The sequence below is a fragment of the Echinops telfairi genome, unplaced genomic scaffold (genome assembly GCF_000313985.2).
Source record: "Echinops telfairi isolate 266 unplaced genomic scaffold, ASM31398v2 ScPeMD7_17;HRSCAF=63, whole genome shotgun sequence".
Lineage (NCBI taxonomy): Eukaryota > Metazoa > Chordata > Mammalia > Afrosoricida > Tenrecidae > Echinops > Echinops telfairi.
In genome coordinates, this window is record NW_022103914.1 from 774,875 (window position 1) to 791,002 (window position 16,128).

General features: G+C 46.8%; 1 protein-coding gene across 4 annotated transcripts in view; it reads right to left on the reverse strand.

The window, feature by feature from the left end:
- PARP9 (poly(ADP-ribose) polymerase family member 9) overlaps positions 1-16,128 on the reverse strand; it is a 40,840-nt gene that overhangs the window by 3,233 nt on the left and 21,479 nt on the right. For 3 of the 4 annotated variants that reach the window (XM_045287547.1, XM_045287546.1, XM_045287549.1), the window contains 3 exons: positions 12,963-13,352; positions 8,982-9,124; positions 8,051-8,228 (listed from right to left, as the gene is read on the reverse strand). In XM_045287547.1, the coding sequence (XP_045143482.1) occupies positions 8,051-8,228; positions 8,982-9,124; positions 12,963-13,352 (711 nt within the window). The remainder of the gene's footprint in view (positions 1-8,050; positions 8,229-8,981; positions 9,125-12,962; positions 13,353-16,128) is intronic. The other variant, XM_045287548.1, reaches the window with a different exon arrangement.

Below are 16,128 nucleotides of genomic sequence, written 5' to 3' on the forward strand. Positions count from 1 at the left end.
GACAGATGACTCCTTCAGGACCAGTGGTGAGAGTGGCGATGCCTGGAGGGTGGAGGGAATGTGGAGTAGAAAGGGGGAACCGACTACAAGAATCTACCTATAGCCTCATCCCTGGGGGATGGACAGTAGAGAAAGGGCAGGGGAGTTGTCAGACAGTGTAACATAAGACAAAATAATAATAATTTGTGAATTATGAAGGGTTCATGAGGGAGGGCAGAGGGAGGGGGAAAAATGAGCAGCCGATATTAAGGGCTCAGGTGGAAGGCAAGTGTTTTGAGAATGATGATGGCAACAAATGTACATATGTGCTTGACACAATGGATGGATGTATGGATTGTGATGGGAATTATATGAGCCCCCAATAAAAGATTAAAAGAAAAAGAAAAATGGCAAAGGGTATTATTCCAATAATGCTGATTTAATTTGTTTGTCAAAACCCATTTTTGGCTCTCAAATAATGTTTAAATTGTTGTGAGGGATGGGATTGACTCTTCCATCTCAAAAGTGTGCCGACCCCTGTTCTAGGTCCTTGCTGACCAGGCAATTTTCCAGCCCTCCAGCATCCTGAGTATTGAGATGTAAGAAAGGGGTATCTTTGACACAAGTACACTAATCACTGGAAAGAAATATTCTCCATTCTGGCATAAACGCTTGTGATGTGTCTTATGTTCTCTGGAGTACTATGAGTACCCAAGAGGTCAATGGCCACCCTCTGGACCTTCTTGGTAATTCATGCTCATGATCTCCCTATCTCAACCCAAACCTAAAACCAAATCCAACCCACTACCATCGAGTCGATTCGGATGGAGCACCTTTCTGAGGTGGTAACCCTTGCAGGAGCATAGATCTCCATCTTTCTGCCACGGGGCAGCTGGGGAAAATTTCTTTGATGCCACATTCTTGCCTCCCTCTTTCTTTACATTTACTCTACACCTAATCAAACATTGCTTTAGGCTCTAGAGCAGCACTGAGAAAATAAAAGTGGGATATTTACAAAATTTTAGTAGCCTTGCTATAATGAAATCAAGGTAAAATTTAAAAAATTTAATCTGATGGTTATAAATAAATATTGTTGTTAGGTGCCGGCAAGCAGGTTCTCCCTCATAGGGACCCAATACACAACAGAATGAAACACAGCCCAGTCCTGCACCCTCCCACAATTGTTCTTATGTTGGAATCCATAGTTGCTGCCACTGTGCCAATGCATCTCGTCGAAAGTCTCCCTCCTTTCACTGTCCTTCGACTTCATCAAGCATGATGTCTTTCTCCAAGAACTGGTCTCTCCTGACAACATGTCCAAAGTACATGAGACAAAGTCTCACCATCCTTGCCTCCAAGGAGCATTCTGACCGTACTTCTTCTAAGACAGATCTGTTGGCCCTTTGTTGTTGTTGTTCCATGGCACTTTCAACATTTAGCTCCAGCAGCACAATGCAAATGCATCAATTCTTCTTTGGTCTTCCTAAGTCAACCTCCAACTTTCACACTGAGGTAACTGAAAGGACCTTGACTTGGGTCCTGAGTCCTCAAAGTACCCCCCCCCCTTATTTTTTCAACACGTTAAAGAAGTCTTGTGCAGCAGACTCACCCAATGCAAAACATCCTTTGCTCTTTTGACTGCTGCTCCCACGAGCATTGATTATGGATGCAAGCAAGACAAAATCTTGGACAACTTCAACCCCTTCTCCATTTATTTTCTCCATGTTTCCTTTTGGTCCAGTTATGAAGATTTTGGTCTTTTTGACATTGAGCTATAATCCATATTGAAGGCGTCAATCCTTGATCTTCATCAGCAAGTGCCTTCCAAGTCTTCCTCGCTGTCAGCAAGCAAGGTTGTATCATCTGTATATCGCAGGTTGTTAATAAGCCTTCCTCCGGTCCTAATGCTGTATTTTTCTTCATATAATCCAGCTTCTCTGATTAATTTGCTCAGCAGAGGGATTGAATAAGCATGGTGAGAGGATATAATCCTGATGCACACCTTTCCTGATTTTAAGCCACGCCTCTTGATCCAGGTACAAGTTCTGCAGGAGCACCATGAAGTGTTCAAGAATCCCGTTCTTCTCAAGGCTGTCCACAGTTTCTCATGACCACACAGTAGATAACGAAAGGTTGTCAAATATCTCTTTAATTACTTTTTATATTGATTATATGTTGAAATGATAATAGTCTTGAGCATTGGGTTAAAAGAAACTCTGGTGCTGCAGTCAGGTAAGTGTTGGCCTGCCAACCACAAGGTTCGTGGTTCAAAGTCAGCAGCCACTCTGAGGGCGAAGTTGAGACTATCTGCTTCCATAAAGACTTACATCCTTGGAAACCCCACGGAGGGTTTCTATGGGTTGGAATTCACTTGTCATAATCATGGATGTTGTGACAAAAGAATGGAAGTGCAGGATCCCATAGGAAGAAGCAGTTATCTGGGTCTGTAGGAGTAGGGAAGGTGTGAAGTAGGAGGTGCCAGGGAGCTTTGTCTTGCAGAGAGACTAGGAGTTGGCAGGCGAAAAGAGTTAGGAGGACAGGCGTTCCAGGCAGAGGGAACAGCACATACCAAGGCATAGAGGCATGCCAGTATATAGCCTGTCTAGGGCACTCTATGAAGTTCACAGCTAGAGTGTTAAGGAGCATGGTGGGTGATGAGACTGTTGAAATAGCATGGCACTAGGACCTTTATCTGCTTTGCTAAGGGGTCTGGGGTTTTAGCTTGTAGACAACTGGGAACAGAGATATCAAGCATGAGTGTAAATTCTGTGCATGTTCATTCTGGGGGCAGAGTAAAGGGTAGATTAGATAGGGGCCAACTTCCAGGCAGGGAAAGCACCTGATCATCATCTAGGTCTAGAGGAAAAGGAGTTGGAATAGAAATAGACATATGAAGTTGGGCTGAAACCTTATGAGCATCAACAGAACAGAGTACCTGCCTAGATATAGAAGGAGAAGAACCGATAACATTCTTTAGCTTAGGAAGCCCCATAGATAGATTGTGATGGTACTGGTCAGGTTAGGGAGTGTCAGAACACAAAAGTCGTACTTCTTCGGGGGGAGCATGGTGAAGAAAAGAGGAGTTCAGTATGAGGTCTGCTGAGTTTGAGGATCCTAAATCTAGGATCCGCCCATCTAGTCACATGTGTACCCCTATTACCTCCTCTTCCAATAGCGTATGAAGCCCTAATCACCCCACTCCCATTACTGTATTACTTATAGCACAACCCTTTCTTGTGACGCATGTTGTCACCTGTAATTGGGGGGCTTGCACGTCCCCAGAGAATATAAAAGCCCTGGTCGGCAATCAATCTCTCTCTCCACATGGCCCACCAGGTGAGGCTGAGGTGAGCGTGCTACCATGAAATGTGTCTGACTCCATTATTTCAATCTCTCTTCTATCGCTCACGCTCTCTATGACTTTACTATCATCTCTACCAATTATCGCTGTACAATTGCGCCTACCGGACCCGTGATGATGTGTTAGGGGCTGGATCCAGGAAGCTAACAACAAGAGGTCAGGGAAGAGGCCATGGGGTCAGAGTTACAAATATGGAGGCCACCATCATAGAGGGGTGGAAGCTATAGACACAGGCACCAGGGGAGGAGTGCAGAGGTAAAACCAAAAGGTACCTGTTAGAACCCAGGACGGACTGAGACATAGTGCATTACGTGACTCTATTGCACAAGACCTCTCTAACGTGTTACAGAGACAAGATGTTACTTTGAGGACTAAGGTGCACCTGACTCAAGCCGTGGTACTCTCAATCGCCTCACACTATGCACAGGAAAGCTTAACAGTGAATAAGGGAGACAGAGGAGGGCTGAGGCCTGTGAATTACGGTGCTGCCAGACAATACTGAAAGCGCCACGCACGGCAAGAACAACACACAACTCTGTCTTGGCAGAAGGACAGCCAGCATGCTCCTTGGAAGAGAGGATGTTGAGATCCCATCTCCCTTACTTTGGACATGTTATTAGGGGAGTCAGCCCCCGGAACAGGAGATCGTGCTTGGGAGAGGGTCAACATAAAGGAGGAAGACTCCTTGACAAGAGAGATCAACACAGTGGGCTCAAACGTAATGGGCTCATAGGTAAGAACTGAGAGGACAGCGCAGGACAGCGCGACAGCGTTTCGTTCTGTTGCATCCAGGGTCACTAAGCGTCAGGCTCGGTTTCACCAAACACCAGCACTCCAGAATACATCAACATCTAAGGATGTGCAATAGATGACTCACTAGATAATAAATCATAAAGTCAGGAGCTCTGTGTGTTTTGCTTACTGCTGTATCCCTAGCAGCCAGCACAGAGCCCAGCTCATAAATAGAATACATACTTGTGGAATGAATGAATGAACCCAATAAAGAAACCACCATTTGCAGGCTCCTCTTTGCTACAGCCAGTCAGGCCCTACATGCAAGAGATAAGCCAGAATAGAGCCGGCTAGACTGCAAGCAGAGAAAGGAAATGTAGAGCTTAGTTAACAGAGGTACCCTCCTCAGTGGACACAGCCCCAGCATTTGTCACCTTTCAGGGTGAAAAAAAAAAAAAGCCAAAAGATTCTATACTCCAAATGAAAACTTGGTAACAATAGGTTGCAAAAGAGAAAGGAGACTCGGGGATAAGAAAACTTTCATCCAAGCCAAAATGAGAAACAGAAATGACCTTCAGTAATACCAAGTTTGTGCGTCCTGGGTTTCTCTAGCACCTTCAGTCAAGAGTTCCCACCAGTCCACAGAGGAGACCACAGCACAGGTCACATGGAAAGGAGCGTCTCTTCCACTGACTTTATAGTTTAAACTGTCTCAAGACAGAAGGGCAGGGCACGGGCCAATAGGTAAAAGATCAGCATTGTGAGGCTTAAAACAACAAAATCTCTGCCATCAGGTCGATGCCAACTTACAGCGACCCTATAGGACAGAGTACAACTGCCCCTCAGGGTTTCCGAAACTGTAACTCTTTAAGGGAGTAGGAAGCCTCATCTTCGTCCTTCAAAGCAGCTGGGGGTTTCCAGCTGGTGACCTTTTGGTTAGCAGTTCAACTCGTAACACTATTCCACCAGGGCTTCCCTTGTGGAGCTTAAGGACTACAGAGAGACAAGATCTTGTTGGGTTATTGAAGACATAAACTGGACCGGAGGAAAACAGCCCTATATCTGGCAAAGCATTTCGTTTTCTTTTGTTTCAATAAGTCATATTACTGGGGCTCATACAGCTCTTATCACAATACATACGCGCATACATCGTGTCAAGCACATTTGTACATATGTTGCCATCATCATTTTCAAAAGATCTTTCTACTTGAGCCCTTGGTATCAGCTCCTCATTTTTTACCCTCCCTTCCCCGCCCTCTCTCCCTCCCTCCCTCATGAACCCTTGATAATTTATAGATTTTTTTTTCATGTCTTACACTGACCGATGTCTCCCTTCACCCACTTTTCTGTTGTCCATCCCCCTGGGAGGGGGTTATAGATAGATCGGTTCCCTCCTTTTCCCCCCACCTTACCCTTACCCTCCTGGTATGGCTACTCTCAATATTGGTCCTCAGGGGTTATCTGTCCTGGATTCCCTATGTTTCCAGCTCTTACCTGTACCCATGTACATGCTCTGGTCTAGCCAGATTTGTAAGGTAGAATTGGAGTCATGATAGTGGTAGGGAGGAAGCATTAAAGAAATAGAAGAAAGTTGTAATGTTTCATTGGTCCTATACTGCATTCTGACTGGCTCATCTCCTCCCCGAGACCCTTTGTAAAGGGATGTCCAATTGCCTACAGATGGGCTCTGGGTCTGCTGGAAGATAATTTAATGGGACTGTATTGCTAAGGAAACCATACACCTGACAGTAGCCTCTGAGGCTACAAATGGAGCCCTAGAAGAGCCCCAGCAGCAATCGGGCTTCTAAGATAAGGTGACCAGATTTTAACATTGGTAAAGCGGGACAAAAGTGGGACACCATTGAACAAACTCATATACTGGCGAAATAGCCACATGGCAGCTGAAAACTGTATACTCTAGCTTGTCGTGCATTCTTTCCAAAAATCGGGGCTTTTTTAAAACACTGCAGGACGCTGGAAAAATTATTAAAAATCGGGACTGTCCCGCCAAAAGCGGGACGTCTGGTCACCTTATTCTAAGAGCATCTTCCAGTGGCATGCCTTAGAAATGCTCCGTGGGGGAAATATGTAAGAATTTCCCAGAGGGCAAAACGAGGGGCTTCTGCCCGGCCAGGATAGGGACTGCTCACTGTCTCTCTACAGCCGGCTGCATTAAGTGGCATGGCCATGACTGCAGTGGCTGTCCTGTGTGTCCCTTCTCCCCTTTCACGATGGGAGTTTGTAGTGCCCTTTCCCTGTTTCCTTGGGTATCATAGTGGTTACACACTGGGCTAACTAACAGCAAGGCCAGCGTTTTGAAACCACCAATTGCTCCGTGCGAGACAGACAGGGCTTTCTCCTCCCCTAAAGAGCTGCAGTCTCAGAGATCCACAGGGGCAGTTCTATCCTGTCCTAGAGGATCACTGTGAGGCAACATCAGCTTCACGACAGTGAGCTTGGTTTGTTTGTTTGTTTTGGGGGCAGTGGGGTAGGGGTGTTGGGGGCATGCCTTGCCTTTAAGCCAGGGCTTTGACCTTGCTCCTGCCAGTCCACACCCACTGCTGAGAAGTTCCCTTTCTGGAGGGCTTCATTTCCACCCCAGGTGGACTGAATCAGAATTTGAACAAGATTTTACGATTTTAACAAGACTCGCAGGTGATGCTTATGGAGCTACAGAAAAATCACTTGTGGATCTTATTTAAAATGTAGCTTCTGCCTCAGTCCACCTGGGGTGGGAGTGGAGCTCCTCGGGTTCATTCCAGATTGAAGCCCTGCTTGAGGCTTTCGGAAGGAGAGGACTAACAGGCTTGAGGTTAATGAGACGGCGCAAAAGTCTGAGAGTGCCTTCCTTGGGAAGGAGGTGTGTGTCGTAGATGTTTGGGGCGGGGGGCGGGAGGAGAGGAGGGGAGTGCACACAGGTGTCTAGTAGGCCGTCAGCAGTGTCAGCTGCCTGAAACCCACTCCCTGGATTTGGAAAATAGGATAGGGATGATGTTAGCCAGAGTGGTTTAATTAGAGTGAGAGGAGGAGGGTGAGGCCAGAGGAACCAGCCACAACTGCTCTAGGAGCAAATACCAGTTGTGGATTTTTAAAACTGACAATAAAGGAACCAAACTGGAGCCCTCAAAGACCTCTTAGAGGGAATTCGTGTGCCATTTTCATCCCCAGGTGTTACCTGTGCGCTCTCTGGGGCAAAGAAGATGATGTCCAGATCCTCTCCGCTCCAGAAACAGAGAGCATCAGGGGGGCCTCCACCGCAAGTATCCGGCTCCGTGTTTTGAAAGGGAGCCTTAAGAGCCATTTATTTAAGGGGCCAAGCAAAATCAAGCTGCCTCACTAGAAAACAAACCTCATCCCCTTCGCCACCTAGGATGATCCCCAAACTCCTCAGCCGCCTTTAACGGTCTGAAGCCAGGATGCTTTCACGGCTGGGTGAAGCACATTGTTGGGAGCATCGTTACCTCCAACTGAAGAGAGAGGTAGCAGCCACAGTGGCATCGCCATGTTCAAGAAGGCTTTTTTCCACGGTTATTTACTTCACCTGCTAGCCGATACCCAACCCCTTCCCTGTCTGGCTGCAGGAAATGAAGAGGAGAGAACAGACCAAGTTCACTGAACTCAGGAAAGGGAGGGCCGAGGATGGTGCGGGGCTGCTCACCGGCGTTTTCACGAAAGCTAACTAAGCAAAACCCACCAATGCTCCACGGAAGGGGCTCTCTGCAGATAGGATCCAGGAAGGGGGAAGACAGTGCACCACAGGTCTTAGGCACACTTTCCTCAAGGTCAGACACAAGGTCAACAACAGATAGAAAGGAAATCCTTTAGGAGGTGCAGTCATCTCCAAGTGGCCTCACCTCCAAACCTCAGTTGCAAATGAGCCCGCCCCAGAGCAACAAGGCGTGGTGAGCCACCTGTTGGTGTCTGCCCTCCCGTTCCCACGTGGGGAGCCCGACTGCACTGCGAGGGGCCCACACTTACCACAGGGCGCCGAGTACATTCTATGAAAGCCAACCCTGCAGATCACGTCGCAGAACTGGCGAGGGACCTGTTGGAACAGCCTGCGGCTCACAGGCTCCCTAAGGGACGCTCTCCCTTCCATCATTTTCTTTTTCGCTTGGAAGACGGCCTTCAGAGCCTCATTGTTTATCTTCTCCACCTGCAGCCCAAGGGAAAGCAAAGCGGCTAGACGGAGAAACCGCGACACCGCAGGCCACTTACACTGCTTCAAAAGGGAGGCGCTTATAGACCTGTGACTTTGCGGACAATCTGCTTTTCCTATAAAGCCGTATGAGTCTCTCCTTTCCCCAGTCCTTTGCTGTTTTAGCTTCTGTCTGTGCTGAGCTCCTCATTTCTGATCCCCTCTGATATATTCGTTTAATTCACTATGCAATCGCTATGCACCAAGCACTGGTAATGAAATTGCTAATGATAGAGACACCGTCTCTGCTTTCTTTGATCTCAGAGTTAAATGAAGGGTTGATAAATGTTTTTAAAAAGTAAACAGTTATAATACCATGTGATAAATTCAATTCCATTTGTTGTATTTTGCTTCTAGACTGATGGCTCTCTCCTGGACCTTGGATCCACCCTACAGTGCATTCTGTCGGGAGAAAGATGAGGCTTTCTAATCCTGTAGAGTGACAGTCTCAGGAACCCACAGGGGCAGGTCTGCCCTGCCCTAGAGGGTCGCGTGAGTCAGTGTCAATTGGATGGCAGTGTTTTCCTGAGTACATCCTGATGCCATTTCTACCTCCCGAGTCTACCTATCCCCTCACTCCTGGCCTGCGCCCCCTCCTCAGAGCCCGAGCCAGCGCGCGGCTAGCTCAGGGTGGACAGCGCACTTTTGGCACAGAACCAAGTTAATCAACAGCAACATGGGGTGGAGCTCCTGCCCCTTATTTAGATATACCTTTATAACCTGAAAGCCCCCTTTTTCCAACTGCTTCTTTTTATCCTGCAGTTCTTGAGCAGAAAGCAGTTCGCGAAATTTTATGGGACTGGTATTTCCTTGCATCTTCCCCAGGGTTTGGGGTTGCTTGTCAGTCCATTGTTCTAAAAAGGAGTAACAAAAGTTTGCGTTAATATCCTGTGGGAGAAGGAAGAGCGGTAAAGGAATTTGGTGAAGCAAATTCTAGAAATTTGGAGGAAGAGATAACCTAGTTTAAATTGCAGGTGACACGTAGCTTAGGACAGGTCAGGAGACCGGCCGTACTAGGACAAGTCCTAGGGTAAAATGCAGAGGCAATCAGTGACGTCTCAGATTGAGAAGTTGAAGAGGTGACTTCTCAGATTGACGCTGAAGAGAAAAAGTATTAATAATAATCACCCCCCACCCCCCACCAATGCTGTAATGATAATATGTGCTGCTCGCTCATGATGTTTGTATTTCTATCCAGGATGCCTATCAGCAAAAAGAAACCAGCATAAGAAAACATTAAGAAATAATGGAAAACAATATGACATTTATTTCACACTTCAAAGGTTTCAATGAGATTTATACCAGTATCTCACTTGATCAGCAAGAGCCCCGGTGGGTATAGTAATTGATTACATGTGGGGCTGCAACCTACAAGGTCAGCAGTTTGAAACCACCAGCCACGTCGTGGGAGAAAGATGAGGCTTTCTACTACCACAAAGAGTTACAGTCTTGGAGCCCCATAGGGGTGGGTCTAGTCTGTTGCATAGGGTCGCAATGAGTCACAAGTGGCTCGCAGTGAGAAGAATCTCATTGGATCACTATAACATCACATAGACATAACCAACACAATCCCACAAATAAGAACAATGAAACTCAGAAATGTTAAGTGATGTGCCCAATATCACATAGCTGCAAAATGTCTAAGCTGGCCTTTCCCCAGTGCTACCTGTAAGGGGTCAAAGCAGAATATAAGGGCAGGATAATGAGAAACTCACTGCTATTGAGTCCAGCCCAGCCCAGCCCGACAGGAAAGACAGGGGCATATCTGCTCCCATGGGCCTTGCCAGGCTCTTTATAAGAGCCAACCACATCTTCCTCCTGTGCCCTGGTGGGTGGCATCAGATCACCAACCTTTTGCTCAGCAGTGGAGCGCTTTAACCGACCGCTACTACCGGGGCCCCGTGGACCAAACACACAGGGGACCACATGGAAACACACGAAGGTTTGTTTCCGCCTAGGATTTCTTCGTCTTCTTCACCAATTTGACTCAAGATCAAATACAAGGGGGCTTGGAAAAGCTCATGGAAAAACTAAGTATCTTTTCATTCCATTTTCCCATGAACTTTTTGAAAACCCCTCACAAGCTTTTCCCAGGCAGGGCTAAACCAGCGCTAGAAGATGGCCATGCCTAATTTAGCGTTTTTAAAGTTTATTGTTCTGATGGATATTTGATGGCCACCCCACCCCTCAAGAGTAATAAGTCCTTTCCAAATTCTGTTGTGTTCATGAAGGCCCCATTCAGAGGAAGAAAAGGTAAGTCTGCCCCTCTAAAATGCTGCTGAGCAATAGCATGCTTAGTCACAACGCTCAGACAATGCCACCTTATGGCAGAACAAGGGATCGGCGGGACTCTGGATTGCCAAGTAGCTTGGGAGACCAAAAACCCAAACAAACTCACTGCCATTGAGTCGATGCCCACTCAGAGTGACTTTGTAGGACAGGTTAGAAATGCCCCTGTGGGTGTCCAAGAGAGTAATTCTTTGTGGGAGTAGAAAACCTCATCAGGGATCTTTAGGAATGCAAGTCATGTAAAGTGCATTCATGTCACCAGTGGTGCCGTCAGATAGGCAAAGGACTGCTTGCCAATGTTAAGGTCGGCGGTTCAAATTCACCAACTGTTCTGGGGGAGGGAGACGAGGCTGTCTGCTCCAGTAGAGATTTACAGCCTCGGAAACCTTGTCTAGAGTCACTGTGAATCAGAATCGGCTCGAAGGCAGTAGGTTTGCTTGTTTTTTAAAAATGTCACAGGAGATCAGCGTTCCTTTGACTCCTGTTATCCGAAGGAGCATCCACGTCCGTTACAGTCCAAAGGCTAAATGGAATCATTACCTGGGGTCTCATTCTCATGCATTATTATCATTGTCCGTGTTTTGAGGACACTAGGCTCTCCATCATGTAGAGGCCAACTTCCCCTCACTTAGACCACTTCTGTCTGAGTGATCTCATAAACACATGGTGAAAAATGTCCCTTGAAATGTTATATCTGAAAGTTTGTACCTTCTGCTAAATCCACTTGCTGCCTTTACCCAGAGGGATCTTTCTAAAACACAAATTTTTATCTTGGTTTTGCTCTAAAATCCTTCAAGAGTCCACATTATTTTTCAAGAACATTTCTGAAAGCTTTCATGTGATTTACAGGGTCTGTGCTCCACTAATGCCTTCAGCCTTTGGAAGGTTTCCATGCTGGACTGGGTGAAGGTTTACAGAGCAGGCGATCGGTTTTTCACCCAACAGCTCCTACGCATTTCGCGCCACCGCATTGGTGGCCACCCCTCAATGGCCACGTATGTCTTATTTCCTGGGAACCTTTCCAGTGTCTGATTACTCTTCTTTGTGACATTCATGGCACTTCTGAGAAGCCAAGTGTTGGCTGGGTGCCCCTCTCGTGGGCCCACAGAGCCCTTTGACCTCCTTGATCACAGACACTGGCTTGTCAGGCTCTAAGCAGACTCTGAGCAGGGACGATGCCCTGTTGAGCATTGTGTGTCCAGCACTTAGCACAATGCCTGGCACGTTTCATGGGTGCAACACACGGCAGGTGAAGAAAGGAAGGCAGGAAGGCTTCACCCCCCAGGATGGCATTGTAAGTGGGACGACTTCCCAGTTAGCACCCAGGTTGGCTTGCAAAGGCTATCTCCCATCTCAGATGCCCAGTCAGTGCCATAGGTTCAGCCGGAGCAGAGGCCTTGTGCTTCTTTACCAACCGGTGGTGAACCATTTCTCGTGTTTTTCACCACATCAAAGATTCTGCTGCTAGGTAAGGCTGCCATCTGTTTCTTTTCCAGACCCACAGCACCTTCTTACAGAACCAAAGCTTAGGAAAAAAACCCCAAACCTTATTAGAGTTTGTTTACTAATCTGTAACGCACGGTTTCACGTGGCATCTGTGGTGAAAAATGTGAAATTGTTCGCTCCAGCTTAGTAAGTAAGCACAGGTCAACTCAAGCACTTACCTGGCTTACTGGATGATCTGACACAGAGGTTACCTTGACTTTGTGGGTTCTATAGGAGGCGCTGTAGGCTAGACACGGGCTGCTAACTGCAGGGTTGCGTGTTCAAACCCCCTAGCCACTCCTTGGGAGAAAAGATGAGGCTGCCTTCTCCCCTAAAGCTTTACTGCCTCTGAAACCCTATATAATTGCTATGTGTTAGAATTGAGTTGATGGCGGTAGGCTTGCTCTTTGGGGGATTAAACTAGAGTGTAACTCACAGTGGCCAGTGAATATTTTACTTTGGTGGGACAGCTCAAAGTAGGTAATTTTAGGCTTCTTAATGCTTCCATCAACAAATAAATGCAACACAACTCAATAGATAAACCAATCAGGTAGGAAGTGTCTACATTTGAATGGTCCTCCAGTGCAATTAGGGATGCCCCCCCTTAGCACCCGGGCTTAGAGTATTTTAGGCTTTCTCTGAATTACCTCTTAGGCACTTCATCCCATCATCAGTCAATCTAACCCAGTGGCAGTGGCTTCTATTTTTTACTATTAAGTAAACCTTGGAGTGGAAAAAGAGCCAGTATGACTTAGAAAGCTTGTAGCCAAATGTAGAAGCGTGATGGCTTTCGCTCAATCCTCTTCTGTTCTATCTCTGACGTCCCCCCGCCCCCCGTCCCCCGCCCACATGCACACATGCATACCCAGAGGAAGGAAGCGTTAGGAGAATGGATTTTTATAACTTAAAATGACTCACTTAACAAGCTCTGAAGATGTTGCTCATTTTCCCTGGCCATTTCCTCCTGAACTCTGCACAGCATAGTCTCAATGCACATAACTGCCTCTATGAGGTCAGGGCGGGCTCCTTTAATCTCCAACTGTGTCTTTCCTGGATTGATACTCTCTGAGATGGAGACCCCTGTAGCTTCCTGAAGCTGAGACAGAACATCAAATTCCTTTTTCCCAAAGTAGAGGATGTGGTTGTTTTCAATGATGTGGTGCTTCTGGAGGGCCAGTATCTTCTGGATCCACTCTTTGGCCTCACTCATCTCTTCCTCGTTGGACCCCATTAGATTGATGACAGGAGAGTCAGCTGTGGGCCCGTACTCCCTCCTCTTCTCGTTACCTCCCTGTAAGACTGAAACCACTGTGATCAGCAACCGAGAAGACAGGTTTAAAAGCATTGCAGAAAGAAGTACCCTAACCAGTGTTCACCCAGAGGCTCTTGTGAGCCTTTGTCCCCAGCAGCAGCCCCACGTCCGAGCCTACCGATGAGCGTGCAGCTGGGAACAAAACTCACTCCCACCGACTCCTTCCAACTCATGGCACTCCAACAGCACAGGTCGACATGCCCCTGTGGGTCTCTGAGACTGTCACTGCTTTGAGGAGTAAAAAGCCCCATCTTTCTCCCACGGAGTCACACGGGTATTATTAGCAGCCCCATCTCACACAGAAATAAACTAAATCAGAGAATGATTAAGTAACTCGTTCGTGCTTCTAGGGACCTGCCTCCAGCCCATTTACATGTACCATCACTAGGAAATGGTGGCCATAGAGTTCCTGGATGGTGGGATCAGTTAATGTGTCTGGCTGCTAACAAAAGGCTAGGTTCCAGGATACCCTGGCATCTCAGAAGAAAGGCCTAGTGATTTACTTACAAAAACAAAACAAAACCCAGCCATTGAAAAACCCGTGATACTCTGGAGATCACATGCGTCAGCAATGACTCATTGGCAACTGGTGTGGCCATACCGTGAGCTATGAAAAAGTATCAGGACAGACAGAGAGGGGACAATGGCCTCCTGTTGAGTCAAAATAAAAGTCAGTGTTGTAGACCACAGTGAGACGTGACTAGGGCTCTTAAATTGGAGGCATTTTTCAAAACCCTTGTTCTGCTTAGAAACTTAGATTACTTTTGGGGGGGGGACAATAAAGACAATACAAGGTAATACTTAATCTATTCATAATTAGCAAGACAGATGAATTATTCTCGTAGGCAACTAAATTGTTCTGATCACTAAAGGATACCCTTCTCACACCACGATCTATTTGATTGGACCTAGTCGTTAACTACACATGAGCCCAGGTAGCCCAATGGTTAAGCACTCAACTGCTGACCCAATGGCTAGCACCGGCAGCTGGGAGGAGAGAGACCTGGCAATCTGCTCCTGCCCAGATTACAGCCTCGCAAATCCTCTCGTGAGCATCTACTCTGTCACATACGGTCACTCTGACTCAGAATCAAACAAGCAACGGCGTATAACATTAGTTGAATATTTTCAATGGAAACATACCTCCCTACCTTCCTAAGTAGTTTAACCTTTCTTTGATGATCTGAAGTCATCTTTATTAATGTCAATTAATGGCCACACTATAATTCCTTTAGAGAGATGTTGTCAAGAATTCCTCAAGTAAATTGTGACCCTTGCCCTATAATTCAGATTAAGGACATATGGACATTTGTCTGCTCCTTGCCTAGATAAGGAAACCTAGGGGCGCTGTTGGTTAAGCTAACTGCAAACTTTGCTGACTGCAATGTGGGTGATTCAAAGCCACCACCTGCTTCTCAGGGAGAAAGGTGAGGCAGTCTGCTTCTGTAAAGATTTACAGCCTCAGAAACCCCACACAGGGTAACTATGAGCTCAAACTGACAAGTCGGCAGCTGCTTGATTACTAACCCCCAAGGTTGTTACTTAGAGCAATCTGGTGCCCCTGACCCAAGCCATTATATTTTCAGTTGCTTCATCTGTGTGTGAAAATTGGACACTGAATAAGGAAGACTCAAGAAGAATTGATGCATCTGAATGATGGTGCTGATGAAAAATCTTGAAAGTATCACAGACTGCCAAAAGAACAAAGAAATCTGTTTGGGAAGAAGTACAGCCAGAATGATCCTTACAAGCCAGGATGGTGAGACTTCATCTCACCTAGTTTGGACATGTGATCAGGAGAGATCAGTCCCTGGAAAAGGATGCCATGCTTGGTAAAGTAATTCGCTCCTTGTCATTGAGCAGATGCTGAGGAGCTGGCGGGGGCGGAGGGGGGGGGCGGGGAAGTAAGGCCCTTGACCATCTGGCCACACAGTGGCTCAAGCATGGGCTCAAAGATCAGAACAACTGTGAGGATGGAGCGGGACCGGGGGTGTTTCCTTCCGTTGTCTGAACTGGTGGGTCTGAGCCGAGTTGACGACCCCTAACAACATAACATCCTCACTTAAACTCGATTTCTCTAGCTAACCTGGATTCCTCGTCGTCCTCCAATACACACTGCATTGGCTTGTTCCTGAGTTTTCTTCATCGTTGGTAACCAATGCAACCAACTCTGACCTTTGAAAGTCTTGCTGTAGTCGAGCCCAGCTTAGAGCCAGCTCCTCAATGAAACTGTTCTTGATCCCTTACAATCAAGAGGAATGTCCCTCTCTTCTAGGGCAGCTGGGGAATTTCCCCATTCTCTCATGTCATATTTGTGGTAGTGACATCATCTGTTGTCAATTTGAGACTATTAAGAGTGAAGGGGTGGAGTTTAGCCTGTCAATTAGGCCCCAACTTGATGACCTCATTTTGAGGCTCTAAGGAGATAAATAGTTCTCTGGAGGCGGGACACACGCTCAATCCCTGGGAGACATTCTTGCTGACAAGACACATGGAGCTACGCTAGTGCCCTGGAGCTGGAGGAGCCACATGGAGACCTCTGCTAGGCTTACACCACCACTGGATCCACAAGACTTTCCACCCACTGGCCCGTGATCTTCCTGTATTCAGCATCATTTGCATGTGTTTTGTGAGTCTGAAGAGGCATTTACAGACTGGTATTGGACATATGGGCTAATATCAGACTTAAGGACTTGATCAGGACTGGGCTGGGATGTTTTCTTAATGTACAATTACTCTTTATATAAAGCTCTTTCCTATATTCATGTAAGT